The sequence below is a fragment of the Labeo rohita genome, chromosome 25 (genome assembly GCF_022985175.1).
Source record: "Labeo rohita strain BAU-BD-2019 chromosome 25, IGBB_LRoh.1.0, whole genome shotgun sequence".
NCBI lineage: Eukaryota > Metazoa > Chordata > Actinopteri > Cypriniformes > Cyprinidae > Labeo > Labeo rohita.
In genome coordinates, this window is record NC_066893.1 from 26,588,799 (window position 1) to 26,610,303 (window position 21,505).

Here is a 21,505-nt window from a genome sequence, read left to right on the forward strand (position 1 = left end):
GAGTGGACAACAGGTTTTTTAATGGCAGATGACAATATCCAGAGTGGCAGGTGGGCAAAATAAATAAAGAAATAAATTAAGGCATTTCAGCACATACGAAAAAGACATTATATAGCAATCCTTTTTTGCAAATACAAGTAATATACCACAGAAATATTATTTTTTTTTAATGTTTATGACTTATAGCGCCAGCTGTGGTCCGATCCCCTTAAAACTTTGCATGCTAGTGTAGAATCACCTGTTGCATGTGCTCAGCAGGTTTGGTGAAGTTTTGAATTTTCCTTTAGGCTTTATAGGACTTTGGGTAAATATGGACAGGCGCCTTTTCTAAACGACCCCGTTATAGCTTCCCAAAGGGTAAATTTTTTGATAATTGTTGGCCTAGAGATTCCAGATAATTGTATTGCAGTTTTTTTTTTTTTCCAGATTGAGGGAAAACCCTAGGACTAGTTTGCAAAAGTAGGTTTTTTACATCTTCTCAATCATTTAACAAACGATTTGATTGACAGTAGGTTCTAGAGCACTGGTCTCAAACTCAATTCCTGGAGGGCCACAGCTCTGCACAGTTTTGCTCCAACCCTAATCAAACACACCTGATCCAACTAATCAAGGTCTTCAGGATCACTAGAAACTATTAAGCAGGTGTAGGTTGGAGCTGGCTGGAGCTAAACTGTGCAGAGCTGTGGCCCTCCAGGAATTGAGTTTGAGACCACTGTTCTAGAGGCAAACTTGTCTGGAATGGCTGTGAATTTGCCACCTCTGCTTTACGCCCTTGAAAAATGCGTTATCACCCCCCAGTGGCTGATTTCTTTCAACTTTCTCTGAGACCTTTGGAGCCGTGAGTCGAACAGGCTCATTGAGATTCGTTCAGGTGCACAAAATCGTCGGCCAATGGCGGCCATGTTTTTTGAGATACGCAAATATCCTTGTAGACTCTTGTGGCACTTCAGACCAAGGCCGTGCACACCGATTTTCATGTTGATAGGACAAATAGTTGCACAGTTACAGCCATTTTTATGTTTTTTCCCCTTTTATAGCACCACCAAGTGGCCAAGTGCCGTGATTTTTTTCTGTGGCCTCAGCTTGAGCTCTTACATAAGTGTTTGGCGAAAATATCTTACTCCGTTCAGGATTTATAGGCATTTGTTTGCAGCGCTGATTTGAAAGTTCAACTTTTTTTTCATTATTATTGATATTCAGTCTCCAGAGAATCTTTCTGCATTGGTTTGGTTCCGATCGGGTGAAAAACCTGGGACTAGATCACAAAAGTAGGTTTTTCGAAAAATGCCAAAAAACCTACGAAACCTACGAAAAACGCCCCCCAGTGGCCGTTTTCTTTCAACTTTCTCTTAGTTTTCTCTCGGCTGTGAGTCAAATAGGCCCATCGAGTTTCGTTCCGATCGGCCTCCGTTAACCCTGTCTAACAGGTGCTCAAATTCGTCGGCCAACGGCGGCCATGTTTTTTGAGATACGCAAATATCCTTGTAGGCACTTGTGGCACTTCAGACCAAGACCGCACACAGTGATTTTCATGTTGATAGGATAAATAGCTATGCAGTTATAGCCATTTTTATGTTTTTTCCCCTTTTATAGCACCACCAAGTGGCCAACCGCCGTGATTTTTTCTGTGGCCTCAGCTTGAGTGCTTACATAAGGACTAGTTCACAAAAGTAGTTTTTTTGAAAAATGCGAAATACCCGATCAAATTTGAGGCACGCATCTTGTCCGGCGTGAACCAAAGATTCCAACGACATAGGACACTTGAGCCTTTTACTGTATGTATGTATATAAAACTGGTCAATTAATTGGTTCAAAAGAATGATACAATACAAAAACCTCCACCTGAAACAGTTCAGACGAAGCCATTTGTTACAAACGTGACTAAAACTCGAAAACGCTCCCCGCCTCCATAAGAGAGGTCAACACGACACCCCGAGAGGCTGGTTTGCGGGCCGTGAGAGAACAAGCGTACTGTGCGAGATGAAAGCCTCGTCTCAATTCAGCTGCTCTCACTCCCAACAGCTGGGCCGCGTCCCGCCGAGCTCAGGCCGAAGAGCACAGCCCACAATCGAGCTAGTGTTACAGATGCGTGAGGGGAAACATGTCTGAAGTGGAAGCCATCCGTACTGACACGCATCCACACCCAGTCAGGATGGACTCCAAAACCCCGTACCATGAGCCCTGTGTCATATCAAGCTTCTTTAATAAAGAGTTTGACATTATTGATGGGCTTCATGCAGGTGTAGAATGACGTGAACATTGTGGAGAAAATGGAAAAGTGTAATCCGGATTACGTAATCAGATTCCAAACATGAAGTACTTGTAATTACATTTTAAAATACTCTTAATCAGACTACAGTTACTTTCATAGATTACATGATTACAACATGTAATCTGGTTATATTATCTGAAAAGTGTAATGTAATTTTTATCATCTGGAAACAGTAACGGACTACAATTTGCTAGGGCGTTGCTAAGGTGATTTGAATGGTTGCTAGGTCATTATGTCATCACAAAAAAGTTCAGGGTTGTTAATAGGCCACTGATAAGATGCTTTGTGTAGTTGCTAGTCATTGCTATGTGATTCCAAAGATGTTTGGGGTGTTGCTAGGGTGTTGCTAAGATGTTCTGAATGGTTGCTAGGTCATTACTAAGGTGTTCTGAGTGGCTGCTAGGTCACTGCTATGTGGTTCCAAAAATGATTGGGGTGGTTGCTAGGGTGTTGCTATGGAGTTTTGAATGGTTGCTAGGTCATTACTAAGTTGTTACAAACAAGTTCTGGGTTGTTGATAGGCCATTGACATTTTGTGTGGTTGCTAGGTCATTGCTATGTGGTTCCAAAGATGTTTGGGGTGGTTGCTAGGGTGTTGCTATGGAGTTTTGAATGGTTGCTAGGTCATTACTAAGTTGTTACAAACAAGTTCTGGGTTGTTGATAGGCAGTCAAAAAGAAGTTTTGTGTGGTTGCTAGGGTGCTGCTATGGAGTTTTGAATGGTTGGTAGGTCATTACTAAGTTGTTACAAACAAGTTCTGGGTTGTTGATAGGCCATTGACATTTTGTGTGGTTGCTAGGTCATTGCTATGTGGTTCCAAAGATGTTTGGGGTGGTTGCTAGGGTGTTGCTGTGGAGTTTTGAATGGTTGCTAGGCCATTACTAAATTGTTAAAACAAGTTCTGGGTTGTTGATAGGCCATTGACAGTTTGTGTGTTTGCGAGGTAATTGCTATGTGGTTTCAAAGATGTTTGGGATGGTTGCTAGGGTGTTGCCAGGGTGTTCTAAGTGGCCACTAGGTCATTACTAAGGTGTTATGAGTGGCTGCTGAGTCATTGTTATGTCTTTGCAAACAAGTTTTAGGTTGTTGATAGGCCTTTGATAAGATGTTTTGTGTGGATGCTAAGTCACTGCTATGTGGTTCCAAAGATGTTTGGGGTGGATGCTAGGGTGTTGCTATGATATTTTGAATGGTTGTTAGGTCATTACTATGTTGTTGCAATCATGTTCTGGGTTGTTGGTAGGTTGTTGATAAGATGTTATATGTGGTTGCAAAGGTGTGCCAGGTTGTTTCTAGGGTGTCGCTAAGGTGTACTGAATAGTTGCTAGGACGTTGTTCAGGCATACAGAACGGTTGCTAGGTCATTGCTAAGTGGTTGCAAAGGTGTTATAGGTTGTTCCCAGGGTGCTGTTAATGTGTACTGAATGGTTGCTAGGTCATTGCTATGTGGTTGCACATATATTCTGGGTTGTTGCTATAGTGTTACTAAGGTGTTCTGAATTGTTGCTAGATTATTGCTATTTGGTTCTACTGTGTTTTGCATTCTTGCTAGGCCGTTGCTAACCTTTTCTGTGTGGTTACCTGGCTATGTGGTTGCAAAGATGTTTAGGGGTTGCTCCTAGGGCATTGCTAAGGTGTTCTCAGTGGTTGCTAGGGTGTTGCTAAAGTGTACTAAATGGTTGCTAGGTCACTGTTATATGGTTGTTAAGTTATTCAGGGTTGTTGCTAGGGCATTGCTTAGTGGTTACTAAGGCGTTAAAGATGGACAAAAAAAACCCCCAAAAAATGACGCACATCAGCTCTAATACATGAAGCACATGGCTTGATGATCTTACCGGTGTGCTCGTCTTGCCCGTCAGGATGGTCCGTGCTTTGGATTTGTTCATGTTGAAGTTTTTCAGGTAGGCCTCATGGATCTGCTTGGCCAGAGTTTTCTGATCGGCCAGCTGCGGGTCTTCGACCTCTCGCTCTCCCGTTAGGATCTCCGCCTTCAACCTCAGCTTCTCCGACTGTGGCATTCGCCCAAAGCGGATGGCTGTTCGTGGAATGGAAACAAGAACGTCAATTTGGAGAAAACACCCAAACGAATGTCCCATGTAAAACTTATAATTGGGGCTACCCATCCAATAGTTGAAAACGTTAGTCTACGACAACATGCTACTTCAGTTTCTGTGTTCCATTCTGTCACACAGCCGCAGTACCAGCTAGTAGACTCTTATCTCAACATTCACGTCACGTCTAAGCTGTTGTTACTAAACAAATAAATAAAACACCTCTTTGCTATTTTTTCATCACATTCATAGTCATTACTTTTGGAGGTGCTTCGCGGAAAGCTTTATGCATGCACTTGAGCGGAGAATGTAGTTTTCGCCACTAGAGGGCGGATATTTAAAACAAATAAAGAAACAAAGGCGTAGTTTGATGAATGTGGAATCATGGGAGTTGTCATCTTCATCCTCACAGCTAATGCACAGTTAATTTTCCATTTATAAAGTTACTTGCTTTATTTCTAAATGAATCAGCCGTCCGAACGAATCAAATGAATGAATGATTCAGTAATTAAATCAGTAGCTTGCCACCATCTACTGGCAGATTTAGTTTCATTTTTCAGTATCTTTTTTATTATTTAAATCGTTTAATATTTCTGTATTCAAAATTTTATATTTAAATGTTAATCTCAACATGAATTTATGCATTTGATTGCACTCATGCCACCTCTAAGCCTCATTAAACATGAAAATACACCTACAAGTCACTTTTGTGTTGTTCTGTGCCTCCTCTGTAGTGCAAATTAATTTTGTTAATACTGATTTCAGTTGACTAGTAACTTTTTCTTATTCTACTTGTTCTTATTCTGTTGTTTTAATTAATATTTTTTAAATATCTTTAAAAATATATTATTTTTAAAAGATGACATACTTTTAATAAAAGATAAATGCCATTATGAAGGTAAAAACAAAATTCCCTGGTAAATCACTTTAAGGAGTCAAATATCACCTTGTAATGGGAAGGCTAATTTTTTATCATATTTTTTGATTATTGATTAGAAGGTGCTCCTAAAATTTTGACTGTGCTCCTATATTTTTTAAGTTAGGAGCACAAGTGCTCCTTAAAAGAACAGTAAGCGTAGAGCCCTGTAAGTTGATATGCGGATAAAATTTGACATGATAATGTGTGGTTCGTTCTTGACAAGAGTTCAATTCAAGTTAATTTTCACCTGACTACTTGCCCTAGTGCTGTGTGACTTTCTTGGCATGTGATTTTGTTCAATATCCCAACTGTTCATTGGTGAAACTGTGGATAACATAAAAGCGGACTATAAGTTGTGCCTGTAAACCGTCACTCTGACGAATCTCTTGCAAAACAGCCACATGAGCCGCTGATCACGGATGATTAATATTTGCTGGAATCCAAGGCCACTATTTACACATTTTGTCAGATCAGGATGTCTGGTGCCTTAGAAACTCGCCCAGAGGAATTGAGTAACACGAGTTTTAATCTGGACCGTGTTCAAATGCAGTTTCACGGTGTCATTGGACAAGCAGAGTCATTGTATCAGCGTTTCATAAACTAGTGGAGCCCATGCAAAATTAACCTTTTTGATGCTAAACTGTTGCTCTAAATGGTTTTGGACAGTTGCTAGGTTGTTCAGTCTCTACTGTCAGTAGTATATGGTGTATGCAAATGCAGACACCTTTAAAATCTGAATGCAATCCTTATGCAGACGCCACAATCCTGGCCAGCTAATCAGCTTACAGTCCTGGCCTGTAAACCTCCAATGCATGACACACATATGCATATTTTAAAAAACACTTTTGCATGCACATGCATACATGTTGAATCTCCATGGCTATGTATTGTTCTTGCAAAGGTCAATATGTCACATAATATGTTATGGTTTTTAAAACTGCGAGGGACATTTACAGATAAAAAAGAGACCAGGAACAAGATTGTTGTTATGTTGAACATGAACACAAAAACCACACAGAACAAAGTAAAATAGATTTTTAAAAAAGTCATTTTTGGGCTTGCAAAGTGCACAATAGGTCAGATGGTAGAAAGAAATCTTTTGCTCGCCAAGGCTGCATTTATTTGATTAAAAAAATACAGTAAAAATAGCAATAATATGAAATATTATTATAATTTCAAAAAACTGTTTTCTATGTGAATATATGTTAAAATGTAATTTATTCATGTGATGTAATGCTGAAGTTTTAGCATCATTACTCTTGATACATTGATACTCTTGATTACATTGATATTTTCAATGTCACATGATCCTTCAAAAGTCATTTTAATATGCTAGTCTGCTGCTCAAGAAATATTTTTGACTTATTATATCCATTAGCGTTCCTTTTCTTCCACTCCGGAAGTCTATGGCAGTCCATAGAACCGCTTGCAGGAAAGTTGTGAATTTGGCACACTGATAGAGGACAGTGTCATTAACCACAGCAAATTTGGAGTCTCTAACTCAAACTCTCTAGCGCCACCACTTGTTCAAATTTTCACTCATATTTATGCTAATAACTTTTGAACCGTAAGGCGCAGAAGCATTTTTTTTTCCTCTGATTCCTTGGCTCATGCTGAGTCGAAGGAACACCAAAATGTAAAAATCGTAAGGTTTCGTTTTTTTCCTATTTTTAATTGTTCGAAAAAACAGACTTTTTCGAACTCGTCCTAGACGGTTTGTCTGATTTTCACCAAAATTGGCTCAGATCATCACCAGACCATGCTGGCAAAAACGTATGGATTTCAAGTTGATTAGTCAAACAGTTCTTGAATAACACACAAAACGAATTTGACGAAAAGCATGCAAAAATGGACGTGAGGCTATATCTCCGCAACGGTTTGGCGTATTGAGAGCAAACTTGGTGTGTGTTATAACAAGCATGACCTGAGTTGGAGAAAATATCTTATTCTGTTCAGGAGTTATAGGCATTTCACTAAAAGTGGCCCCGCCCCTTTCGAATGTTTTGACGCTCGTTTGCAGCGCTGATTTGAAAGTTCAACTTTTTTCATTATTATTGATATTCAGTCTCCAGAGAATCTTTCTCCATTGGTTTGGTTCCAATCGGGTGAAAAACCCAGGACTAGTTCAGAAAAGTTTACTGCAATTTTTTTTTTGCCTCTGATTCCTTGGCTCATGCTGAGTCGAAGGAACCCCAAAATTTAAAAATCGTATGGTTTCGTTTTTTTCCTATTTTTAATTGTTCGAAAAAACAGACTTTTTCGAACTCGTCCTAGACGGTTTGTCTGATTTTCACCAAAATTGGCTCAGATCATCACCAGACCATGCTGGCAAAAACTTATGGATTTCAAGTTGACTAGTCAAACAGTTCTTGAATAACACACAAAACGAATTTGACGAAAAGCATGCAAAAATGGACGTGAGGCTACATCTCCGCAACGCTTTGGCGTATTGAGAGCAAACTTGGTGTGCATTATAACAAGCATGACCTGAGTCTACCTGCAATGTTTCGGCACAGCTCCACCTAGTGGTCAGGAGATATGAAAAATGGCTATTTTTGCTTAGAACTTCTCAATGGCTTTGCCAAAAATCAAAAAACTGGTCTCTTCAGATTCAGATGAGCATGCCAAGTCGAACCATACTGAATTTTCCCATGTCAGCCATTTTGGGTGTCTGCCATTTCAAATTTAGTCAAAAAGTGCTATATTTTACAAACGCATATGTGACGAGTGGGGCAGGGCCGAGAGCCGTGGGAACGGAATAAGGTTGGTGGAGTATAATGATAATGAGCGACACCTGCGCCACTCACTGGTCTCGAGTCCCACGGAGGAGCTCCGGAAGGATAAAAGGAGGAGCGACGACAGTGGAAGACGAGAAAGGACCAGGCCTGGACTTTATTTTGTCTTTTGTGTGCAGCAGTCATCCGTGAGGGGCTGCCGCTTTACTTTTGTGTTTGTTTATTTTATTACTAAAGGGTTTAAATGTTCTCCGGTTCCTGCCTCCTTCTTCCCGTTCTACGTACGTCGTTACAGCATTGCTATATCTCCTCAAAACTTGGTATATGTCTTCGGCACCGTGCCCTGACAGTACTCAAAAAGTTTGAAGGCATCACCACCTTGTGGTCAAAAGTTATAATAAAATTTTGAAAAATCCTAATAACTTCTGTTTAAATTAGCCTACCATAATGAAACTGGTCTTAATACATTCCTTAGGTCATGAACATCAATAGCAATTATGCCATAATTGAATGAACGTCCTGTCCGCTTTTTTGATTTAAGTTGAAAACCTACTTTTTTGAACTCCTCCTAGACCGTTACTCCGATTTTCACAAATTTCACTCAGACCATGCTGACAAAAAATTACAGATTTTGTGTCAATGTACAGTAGGAAATGGTTTCCGTTTAACACATCAACGAATTTGCTTGAAAGATGCCAAATTGCATCTGAGGCTGCATCTCTGCAAAGCTTTGACATATTGACGCCTAATTTTTTATGTGCCATTGCCACCTCTCACTGACCACGCCACATCAATTTGGTAACAGCGCCACCTATTGGTCAAGTGTGATAAACCATTCATTAACCATTAATTATGACATTTCCAAAAATGCTAATAACTTTTGATTGCATTAGCCTATTGTACTGACACTGGTCTTAAAATATTCTTTGGGTCATGACGACAACATAGATACCAAATTATGCAATTGTGGGCTGAACTTCCTGTCTGTCATTTTGATTTATGTTTTTCAAACTTCCTCGACCGCTGGTCCAATTTTGACCAAAATTGAATCAGATCATCTTCAGACTGAGCTGACAAAACGTTATAGATTTCGTGTCGATAGACATTATCGTTTATATATCGCAGTTCAACAAATTTGAGGCATGATGCCAGACTACGTCTGAGGCTGCATCTCTGCAAAGCTTTGACATACTGACACCAAACTTTGTATAAGCAATTGTCTACTTACACTGACCATACCACATTGATTTATTAACAGCGCCACCTATTGGTCAAAATCGATGACTTATTAAATCATATTACTAGTGATTGTTTTTATGATTTTTCAGCAATTTTGACTAAAATCATCCTAAAATGGCTTTAATTCCTCATTGTTTCAGTTGGTTTGACACTCAATGCCATGCTTAGCTCCTCATTTTGCCTCTAGTGCTTGGCCCTGTAATTGCTGCTATATTTATCAATGTTCTTTGATGAATATAAAGTTCAAAAGAACAGTATTTATTTGAAATAGAAATTTTCACTGTCACTTTTGATCAATTTAATGCATCCTTGTTAAATAAAAGTATTAAATGAAGGGATGAAGGGAGTGGTGAGGATTGCTGGTTTTAACTTTCACTGGGATGATCAAGTCTGAAGCAGATGCCTATTCTAAAGCGAGCATGTGTGTTTATATCAGCTTACGGCGTGTGTCATGCTGAAAGATGAACTGCTTTAATAAAGAAAAGAATGGAACAATCTCTGTTTGTTTAGTAACAAGTTTCTTTTCCAACACAATTTATAGTGAGTATTTCCATCAAAAGGATCAAAGACACCATAAAAGCTTCTAATTTTAGCAGCTAACCCACGTCGCTGTGAGGAATGGGGTTAGGGTATATTTTCAAGCGTCCACGGTTCAGATTACGAACTTCGACCATAACGCGATTTCAGCACATGCCTTCGCCGGTCAAAAAGTCTGTGCAAGATGAGCGCTTCAGCAGGGCTGGACGTGTCAGCAGCCCTCATAAACCATGACCTTTGACTCCAGACGGAAAACAATGGAGAGGTCATCGCAGGAAGTCAATGCACTGATATCTCAAGGACAAAGACAGCCAAACGCTCCGATGTTAGCTCATTTAGTTAGAAATTCCTTAAAGAAAGAGCATTTAAAGGAACGGTTCACCCCAACTCTCAGTGGAACTCAAAATATATCGCTTTTCCATTTAATAAGCAAACGGAAATAAATGCAATAAAAATATACAAAAAATAAAACAAAAAGTTAAAAACAAAAACTAATAAAAAGACAACACCACACAACAAAATTACTAAAACTTTAATTAAAATAAAAGAGAAAACAGAAAATATAAAAAACTATTTAATTAAAATACCAATTATTAAATTATTAATTATTAAAACAACTAAAACTAAATGTAATAAAATATATAAAATAAATTAAAAACAAAAACTAATAAAAAGACAACAGCATACAACTAAATTACTAAAACAAAAAATTAACACAATTATTATTAAATATCCTAATAATGCCCTACTTTAAAATTTCACACGATTTTTTCTGACTTAACTTAACATTAATTAATTAATTTATTTATTTATTTTAATTTTTTGAAAAAAGTAAGCTTTATTATCTCTTATTTATTTTATCTTATTTATAGCTTTACATTATTAAAACTGAAATAAATGTAATAAAAATATACACAAAAATTAATAAAAAGACAAAAGCACACAACAAAATTACTAAGAGTTTCATTAAAATAAAAGAGAAAACAGAAAATATATAAATACAATTTAATTAAAAATACTAATAAACTAAAGTTGATTAGTTGTGCAAACCCTTATATAAAACTAGTATAATAAATATTTTTATTATACTAGTTTTATTATTTTAACTATTTAAAAAAAATAAAAAGTAAAATAAATAAATAAATAAATATTAATACAATTACCACAATAATGCCCCACTTTAAAATTTCAACTTAACTTAAATTAAATTTATTTATTAAAAAATTTGGGGGAAAAAACCCTTAAACGTTTTTATTTTCTCTAACATTGCTTATTATCATTTAGTTTAGCTTTACATTATTATTTATATAAACCCTTATATAAAACGTATACAATAAATTTGTTACTACAAAAAAAAAAAAAAAAAAAAAAAAAAGTAAAAAAGTACAAAAAAATATATATTAATACAATTATTATTAAATACCACAATAATGTCCCACTTTAAAATTTCATGCAATTTTGTTTTTTTTTTCTTTAACTTAACTTTACATAAATAAATACATGTATTTATTTAAAAAAAAACCTTAAGTTTATTATCTCTCACTTATTATCTCTAAAAGTTCTTATTATCATTTAGTTTAGCTTTACATTATTAAAGCAATTAAAACTGAAACAAATTTAATAAAAATATACACAAAATGTTAATTAAAAAAAGCACACAACAAAAACCTTACAGAAATATAATATAATGAAAAATACTAATAAAATCTAGTTGTGGAAACCCCTTATATAAAACGTATACAATAAATTTAGTACTACAAAAAATGTAAAAAGTATAAAAAATATATATTAATTACTAATTAATTACTATTAATTAAATACCATAATAATGCCCCATTTTAAAAGTTCAAGTTGATTTTTTTTACCATCTTTTTTTCTTTTTCTTCTTAACAGCTTCCACTCACTGTAGTGAAGCGGTGACGTAATATAATTATTTTTTATGCAGACTTTTTATGCGAAAACACCAGCATTCTTGATTGGGACGGGACTAAAAATCTACAAACGTTGAAATACTCACCATTGTGGGACATGCCCACAGACAGGCACTTCTGAAAGCGACAGTATTGGCACTTGTTCCGGTTCTTCTTTTGGATCTTACAGCGGCGTTCACACTTATCGTACTCCAGTTTGAGACGGATGGTCCGGCGGAAGAAACCCTAAGAGTGTGAGAAACAGGAATCCGGTTGAAAAACACCAATGACACACATTCTGACAAGCATTTCCAGACCAACACAGATCAACGTAAGGTCATCGCTTGCTTTAAATATCTGTCCCGTTCTGTACTGTACCCCATAAAGATGACCACGTCTATTTTAAGTTCATATCTCGCTATTAAACGGGCCAGAAACTCTTGTACACAGTCTGGAAATAGCTTGGCAGCACATTCGCAGGTTGTGTTTGTCCTCATCTGTCCTTGGATCCGTCAGGGTTTCCTCTCTTAGAAACGGCTTCTGCCTTCCAGGCATGGTGACAAAGACTCAAAATAGGAACGAGGGTGACAATCTGAGCCACCCTTGATATTAGGAGTGAACGGCATGATCAAAATCTTATATCATGGTCATGATATGCATAGAAGTACAGTACAAAAAAAAAAAAAAACTCTCTTCTGTTCACCAAAGCTGCATTTATTTCTTTAAAAATACAGTAAAAATAGCAATAATGTGGAATATTATTACAATTTCAAATAGCTGTTTTCTATTTGGATATATTTTAAAATGTAATTTATTTCTGTGATCAAAACTGAATTTTCAGCATCATTACTCCAGCCTTCAGTGTCACATGATCCTTCAGAAATCATTCTGATATGTTGATTTGCTGCTTTAGAAACATTTATTTTTGATTATTTTCAGTGTTCTTTGATGAATATAAAATTAAAAAAGAACTGCATTTATTTAAAATAATTTTTTTGTAACATTATAAAGATCATTACTGTCACTTTTGAGCAAAAAAAAATACTTTATATATTACATAATCACATGGCGATACCTATTTTTGCATAATCCAGTTAATTTAATGTTCTACAAATGAAAAGTACTAAAATTATTATTTAATTTAAAATTAAATTCATGTAAGTTAATTTAAAATCAAATTAAATTTAAATTAAATAATTGTAAATTAATATAAATTAATTTTAAATTAAAATAAATTATTTTAAATCAGTATAAATCAATTATTATGTAATTTATTTAAATTAAATTAAATTTTGAATGTTCCTCAATTTGTTTTGCACATGCTTCGCTCTGTATTTTTGCTACTACGTATTTTCTGATGCTCTTACATGTACTTAAACTATTTATTTATTTATTTATTTTAGTTTTTATGACTTTTATGAATTTGCATAATCCAGTTAATTTAATGTTTTACAAATGAAAAGTACTAAAATTATTATTGCTTTAATAGATTTCACATTTTATTTAAATTAATTTAAAATTAAATTCATGTAAGTTAATTTAAAATCAAATTGAATTTAAATAAATTAAATGATTGTAAATTCATATAAATTTTAAATTAAATTAAATGATTTTAAATTAATATAAATGCATTCAAAATCAAATTAAATTTATTTAAATTAAATTAAATTTTAAATGTTCCTCTTCTTAATTTGTTTTGCACATGCCTCGCTCTGTATTTTTGCTACGTTTTCTGATGTTCTTACATGTAATTAAACTATTCATTTATTTATTTTATTTTTATGATTTAAATTAAATTAATATTTTTAATCAAGCAAAAATGCATTAATTAATTATTTGATTTATTTATGTTTTAGTTTTTATTACATAAATTAATACTTTTAATCAACCAAAATGCCTTAAATTGAACGAAAAGTGACAGTAAAGACATTTATAGTGTTACTAAATGTTTCTATTTTAAAAAATGCTGTTCTGTTACACTTTCTATTCATCAGTGAATCCTGAAAAACAATAAATATCACAGTTAACACAAAAATACTAGACAGCACAACTGTTTTCAACATTAATAATAATCAGAAATGTTTCTTGAACAGCAAATCAGCATATTAGAATAATTTCTGAAGGATCATGTGACAGACTTTAGTAATGATGCTGAAAATTCAGCTTTGCGTCACAGGAATAAATTTTATTTTACAATATATTCAAATAGAAAACAGTTATTTTAACTTGTAAAACTATTTCACAATTTTGTGAACAAAAACAAAATGATCTTACCAACCCTTACAAAAAAAAACAAACATTTATTTTCAAACTTATTTGACAAAGAACTGCTGCTGAAATCCAAGAAATCTGAAGTCAGCTTGATATCTGAGCATTACTCCTCGTAAAGAATAAACAGACCAGTTTCTAAGGTCATAAATGCATCCAAAGTATGAAATCAAGCAGCTTGCACAATCTGGCAAAGTGCTGAAGATGACCAGCGGTTTGCCAGCAGAGCAGAAACTCAAAGTGCAGGCTGGCAAGAAGGGACGGGGCTGTAAAAACTAATCGCTGTTGCTTCACTCATATTGAGCCATTTTGTCCCTAGAAGCACTCCTGCGGTTTCGAAAGGGAGATCAGACGTGGAGATACAGAAAGGCACCAGGGACAGGAGGAAGAGGAGGAGAGGTCGAGTCGAGGACAGACACGCGGGGAGTGACCGTCCAAATCACGGCCATCAAACATGACTGAGCAGTTTAGGTATTATGAAATGGATAGTTACGACTGGAAAGTCTGATTCAACAAGCTACTTTGTTGTAAAGCACATCAGTTAAATTCTACATTAAGGGAGAAGTCCACTTCCAGAACAACAAGTTATATAACAAATAATTTACTCACCCCCTTGTCATCCAAGATGATCATGTCTTAAAGTCTTAAAGAAATTATGGTTTCTGAGGGAAACATTTCAGGACTTGATTGGTGCCCTGTTTTTGAACTTCCAAGATATAGTTTAAACGCAGCTTCAAAGGCTCTAAACGATCCCGGCCGAGGAAGAAGGGTCTTATCTAGCGAAACAATTGGTCATTGTTTTAAAAAAAATAAAATTAAATTTGTATATTTTTTAAGCACAAAAGCTCGTGTAGCACAGGCTCTGGGATGTGCGTTCACGGTGCTGCTAATTAGTGATGGGTCATTCTTGAACGATTCGTTCATTTTGAACGAATCTTTAATGTGACTCGGGAAGAACGAGTCGTCTCGGGGAGTGATTCGTTCAGTTCGTGCATGCGCAACATCCTATTAGGTTCTGTACTGGAATTAGTTCACCTGTTTCGAGTCTTTGGTTTTTTTGAGTCGTCCGTTCATCTTATGGGGCTGTCACGTGATGAACGAATGATTCAAACCCGAAAACTTGTCAGATAAGAGGTGAGGTGAGCGAATCATAGACTAAAGACCCAGGTAAACAATGAGTGAATCTTTTCTGTTTCTTACAGCATTATAGTTTTGTCTTGTTTGTAGTGTGATCAACGTTTGTGTAAGCAGTAGATGTGTTAGAGAAGTAACACGTAACATTTTAATTATATTTTGCTAAAATGAACTAAATGATTCTGATTTTGCTGAACGAGATTCAAAGGTCCGAGTCGGTAAAATGATCCGAACTTCCCATCACTACTACGAATCACGTCTAAGTTCGTCGTCTGTTTACTCCGGCCCAAAAAGGTAGAGTATGGTGATAAACTCCATCTTATTTTCTCCTACAACTTCAGAATCGTCCGACATCGTTGTACCTTTTTGTTTGTAAACGGCGTTTGACTTACTTGCACTTTCTTAAAAAGTGTAAGTCTGTACGAATGATAAACACTGCATTATCATCATTATATCACGAGTGCTGTAATTAGCTCTAGTAGAGCGTGTTGATCTCTGTGACTCAGCTCAAGCAGTCAAATAATTTACGGCTGGACGGGGCGAGGACGCACCTGTTGCCCGTGTTTGAACATCAGGGTCAAGGCCTACTGTAAGTCGGGTGACAAATGAATACATAGCTTCCAATAATTTTTTGCAAGCAGAGGGCAATCGGGAGGTAAAAACATTTGCAAGTGAAGTGACAAAACATACACACAACCGTAAAGATCATTTTACAAAAATATTATGAGAGATGTAATGCAATCATCGGTTTGATCAGTATTTATTAATGATATTTACACTTTCGGTATCATCAAGTGACCCTGAAAATATTTTGTTAATATATAAAAAGATTCCACCTTGCCATCATTGATTTCTAATAATAATAATAATAATAATAATAGTAATAATAATAACAACAATGATGATTATTATTATTACTATTATTATTATTATTATTATTATTATTATTATCATCATCATCATTATTATTATTATTATTGTTGTTGTTGTTGTTTTGTTGTTGATTGATGTTAGTATGTTTTTTTAAATAATAGTAAATAAATGAATAAATACATTATAAATAAATAAATACTATTACTATTACTATTATATCCATCATTACTACATCCATCAAAACTTAATATGTACAACAACAATATTAATATTAATTGATTTTAATATAATATAATATAATTTTAGCTATGATAAATATATATCATAAATCATAAATGCATAAAAATAATAACATAATAATTGTTACTGTTGTTATAAATAATAATAAATGTATATTACATTTTTCTTTAAAATAAAACTAAAATAACTGATGAAGTCTAATGATTATTAAAAATATCTAGAACACAATTTGAAAAAAGTAAATGAATAAATAAATACATTATAAAATAAATAAATACTATTATTATTATTATTATTATTATTATTAAATCCATCATTACTAAATCCATCAAAACTTAATATGTACAACAATAATAATATTAATATTTATTGCAATATAATATAATAACATTTTATTAAATAATGATTAATAATAATAACAACAACAACAACAACGTTATTATGGTTTTTAAAATAATAATAATAATTATTATTATAAATGCATTATAAAATAAATAAATGCTATTATTATTATTATTATTATTATTATTATTATTATTATTATGACTACATTAGACTAAATCAATCAAAACTCAAAACTGTACAATAACAATAATAATATTAATATTTATTTATTTTATAATGTATTTATGTATGTATTTATTTACTATGACAACAACAACAATAATTTAATAAAACTTATTGTACTTATTATTATTGTACATATTAAGTTTGATTGACAATCTAATAATTATTAACAATATATTAGTTGTAGTAGTAGTAGTAGTAGTAGTAGTAGTAGTAGTAATATTTATATAAATTTAAATAATATACTTTTTTATTGATGTAGTCTAATGATTATTTCAAATAAAACTAATAAAAAACACAAACATATTGGATCTTCTTATTAGCTGTCAGGTAAATATTCAAGAAACATACGACAATATAATGATTTTAAAATGCATAAATCCATATTATTGTTTAATTACCACAGTCTGATGATTATTTAAAAAAAAAATAATAATAAAACTGCATATTGGTTATAAAATAAAATTATTACTAAATTACTAAAATAATTGGCTTTGGTATTAGTCATAAAATTAAAATACCAGCTTTTAGCGGCTTTAAAAATAGAATACTTCAAAATGCATTAATTTTCCAAAACAATAGAACAGTCTGTCTGGTCTTCATAGACACAAGCACATAGACATGAAAGCAAAAGTAAACACGTCCAGTGTTTTTGTTGCTCTTCTGAAAGCAATATTATGACTAATGTGTGCAGTCAACAGATGTTCCTCTAGACACCGATCTGAGGGCAAAACATCCTCAATGACCTCTGTGAGGCCAATGTGTGTGTCCTGGGGCTTTAACAGGCCATGATACACAGAAACTCTTCAGTCTAATGCCTCTATACTTCATGCATACACACATACGCATTCAGTATTCATTGTCTTTGTAAATTCTGGCAGTGCACAGATGTCATCTAGAGGTTTTAAAGAGACAGCAGCAAAAGGTCAGCTCTCACCTTACAGCCCTCACACGCGTGAACGCCGTAGTGGTATCCTGACGCGCGGTCCGAACACACGCGGCACTCCAGGTTCAGAGAGGTGGAGGTGAACTCGTCCTGTCCCGCCGGGCCGCCGTACACACACGACGACGGGCTGGACGCGGGAGTTAGCGCATCTACACAAGAGAACCAAAAAACAATACAAATAGGCACACTTGAAAATGATGTATTGCAGAAAGTCAATGTCCTTTAAAAAAAAAAAAAAAAAAAAAAAAAAAAGCTATATATAAAAAAATATATATACATATCTTTTATATATATATATATATATATATATATATATATACACACACACACACACATATATACACACATATTTTACACTAAAATTATATTTAATATTTGTATTATATTTTATTTTATTTATATTAAATAATATTTATTTACTGTTATAAATAATAATAATAATTAAATAATATTATTATTATTATTATTATTGTACATATAACGTTTTAATTGATGTAGTCTAATGATTATTTAAAATAAAACATCAAAACATCAGTTCTGAATATTAGTTTTCAAAAATATATATCATATATCATAAATCTAGTAATATATGGAAACATTTCACTTTGCTAATAAATATTTATTTAATGATTATTAAAAATATCTAGAACACAATTTGAATAAAAACATGATAAAATAAATGATAATTGTTATTATTGTAAATAACGAATGTAATAATGACAATAATAATAATAATAATAATAATTAATAATGTACATATTTCATTTTATAACTGATCTAGTCTTAAGATTCTTTAAAATAAAAAATAACAACATACATAATAATAAGTGTTATTATTGTTCTAAATAATAATAATAATAATATTAACAATAATAATAATAATAATGTATATTACAGTTTAATTAATGTAGTCTTATGTTTTTTTTTATAAAACTAAAATAACTGATGGTCTAATATTATTAAAAATATCTAGAAAACAATTTGAATAAAAAATAAAATAAAAAAGTCATTTTTATTATTATGTCATTATTATTGTTAATATTGTGTAATAAAAATAATAATGTTCATATTACATTTTAATTGATGTCTTATGATTCCTTAAAATAAAACAACATTAAAACATCAGTTTTGCATATTAGTCATCATAAATATATATCATAAATGCATAATAAATTTGATATATTTGAAAAATATCACTTCGCCATCACTGATTTTCAATCAATTAATATTGTTTAACTGATGATGTCTATTGACTATCTAGATACTAAAATATCTAGAACACAATTTGAATAAAAATAACATAAATAATAATAATAATTATTATTATTGTTATTAATAATAATAATAATAATAATAATAACGTATATATTACATTTTAACTGATGTAGAATATATATCATAAATCATAAATGTATAATAAATTTGATATATTAAAAAAAAATTCACTTTGCCATCACAGATTTTAAATAAATAAATGAATATTATGTTTAACTGACATCAAATGATTATTAAAAATATCTAGAATACAATCTGAATAAATAATAACATACATAATAATAGTTATTATTGTTATAAATAATAATAATAATAATAATAATAATGTATACATTACATTTTGATTGATGTAGTCTTATGATTCTTTAAAATAAAACAACATTAAAACATCAGCTCTGCATATTAGCTATCATATATATATATATATATATATATATATATATAATAAATGTATAATAAATGTATATATATAAAGGTTATTGTTTAAAGGATGGTGAAATATTTTTTCTCAAAAATCTATCTATCTATCTATCTGTCTGTCACAAACATCTACATATAAGTTTAGCAGTGTAATTCCAGAGAGTCTTCAGTGTGGTTACTTTGAAGTCTTCTAACAGTTACTAAAACACTTTTCAGTTTTCAGATTTCTGCCACATTATTACGCCTAAGCTACTTTAGAAACCTGTTTCCCTCAATGCCAATCCACTGCTCTGCCTCAGAAACCATTTCCATGATGTCACTTCCTCATTTCACAAGTATTTCAACCTCAGCAATCCTTTCCTGGCTTTGATTGTCTGATTTCTTACAATTCAGCAGTGTTCTGTGTGCTGTGTGACTGTTATAAGGTCAAACGGCAGGTTGAGATTCTTAAATGAACCACATTTAAGAACATAACGTCTGTTGACAGAACTGATATGGATTCCATTGAGCTTCTAGAAATAAAAACTAGGGCAGACATTCCTGAAACACAAGCCACTGATGACCAGATGAAAACCGCTGAAAGGTCTAAAAGGTCAAACATGTCAAGTGACACTTGACGATTTGCACGTACTTGAAGTATGATGAATCTTGTGAATATGTGCTGAATGCACTGAAGGAAAACTTGATGGCAAATATGAAATTATGATGCTGCATGAAATGTAAATGTCCACAACATTTTCTATGCAATTATATTAAGGTATAATTGTATATTAGTTCACATTGTTTTATTATACTACTATAAAATAATAATAATAATAATAATAATAATAATAATAATAATAATAATAATAATAATAATAAATATTTTAAAAATATTCTGGTAAAATATGAAAACATACCATTTTGCAAATAGTGACTGTAATAATAATAACAATAACAACAACAACAACAACAACAACAATAATAAAGTACGACTACTACTACTACTACTACTACTACTACTGCTAATAATAAGTATTATTAAACTAATAACAATAATAATAATAATAACTAATGCTGTACATATTAAGTTTTGATTGATGGACGAAACAAATGATTATTTAGAAAAAAAACAACAACACTAAAACATCAGTTGTGCATTGTAGTTATAAGGCAAATATTAATAATAATAATAATAATAATAATAATAAAACACAAATAAATAATAATAATAATAATAAAATAATAATAATAATAAGGAAGTAGTATTAAATAAATAAATAAATTAATTAATTAATAAATAATAATAATAATAATAGGGTAGTATTATTAAATGAATAAATAATAGTAATAATATTAATTGCTGCACATATTACATTTTGATTGCTGTATGAAACAAATGATTATTAATAAATAAAACAACAAACATCAACAGTAAATAAACAAACAATATTTAATGCTGTACATGTTAAGTTTTAAATTAATAAATAAAAAAAAACAACAACTAAAACATCAACAGTAAATAAACAAACAATAATTTAATGCTGTACAAATAAATAAAGTTTTAAATAATAATAATAATAATACCAGTGATTATTTAAAAAATAAACAAAAATAATATTTAAAACATCAGTTTTGATGCATTTAAAACAAATGATTATTTAAAAAAGGTAAAACAAATAAAAATAATTTTAATAATAATAATAATAATAATAATAAATAATAATAATAATAATAATAATAATAATAATAATAATAATAAACAATGAAGTATTATTGAATAAATAAATAAACAACAATAATATTTAATGCTGTACATATTAAGTTTTGATTGATGGATAAAACAAATGATTATTTAAATAAAACAACAAACAAAAAAAAAACAAACATTAAAATAAATTAGTTGTGCATTTTATTTAAAATATAAAACAACACTAAAACATCAATTTTTTTAGTTATAAGGTAAATAATAATAATAATAATAATAATAATAATAATAATACAAATAAAAATAATAATAATAATAATAATAATAATAACAATGAAGTATTATTAAATAAATAAATAAACAAGTAATAATATTTATTGCTGTACATATTACATTTTGATTGATGGATAAAACAAATGATTATTTAAAAA

General features: G+C 32.0%; 1 protein-coding gene across 1 annotated transcript in view; it reads right to left on the bottom strand.

The window, feature by feature from the left end:
- The window catches only part of pparab (peroxisome proliferator-activated receptor alpha b), a 62,299-nt gene that overhangs the window by 9,334 nt on the left and 31,460 nt on the right, over window positions 1–21,505 (bottom strand). Inside the window, exons 3-5 of the mRNA XM_051100086.1 lie at window positions 17,684–17,841; window positions 11,772–11,910; window positions 4,109–4,308 (exon numbers count right to left, since the gene is read on the bottom strand). Of these exons, the coding sequence (XP_050956043.1) occupies window positions 4,109–4,308; window positions 11,772–11,910; window positions 17,684–17,841 (497 nt within the window). The remainder of the gene's footprint in view (window positions 1–4,108; window positions 4,309–11,771; window positions 11,911–17,683; window positions 17,842–21,505) is intronic.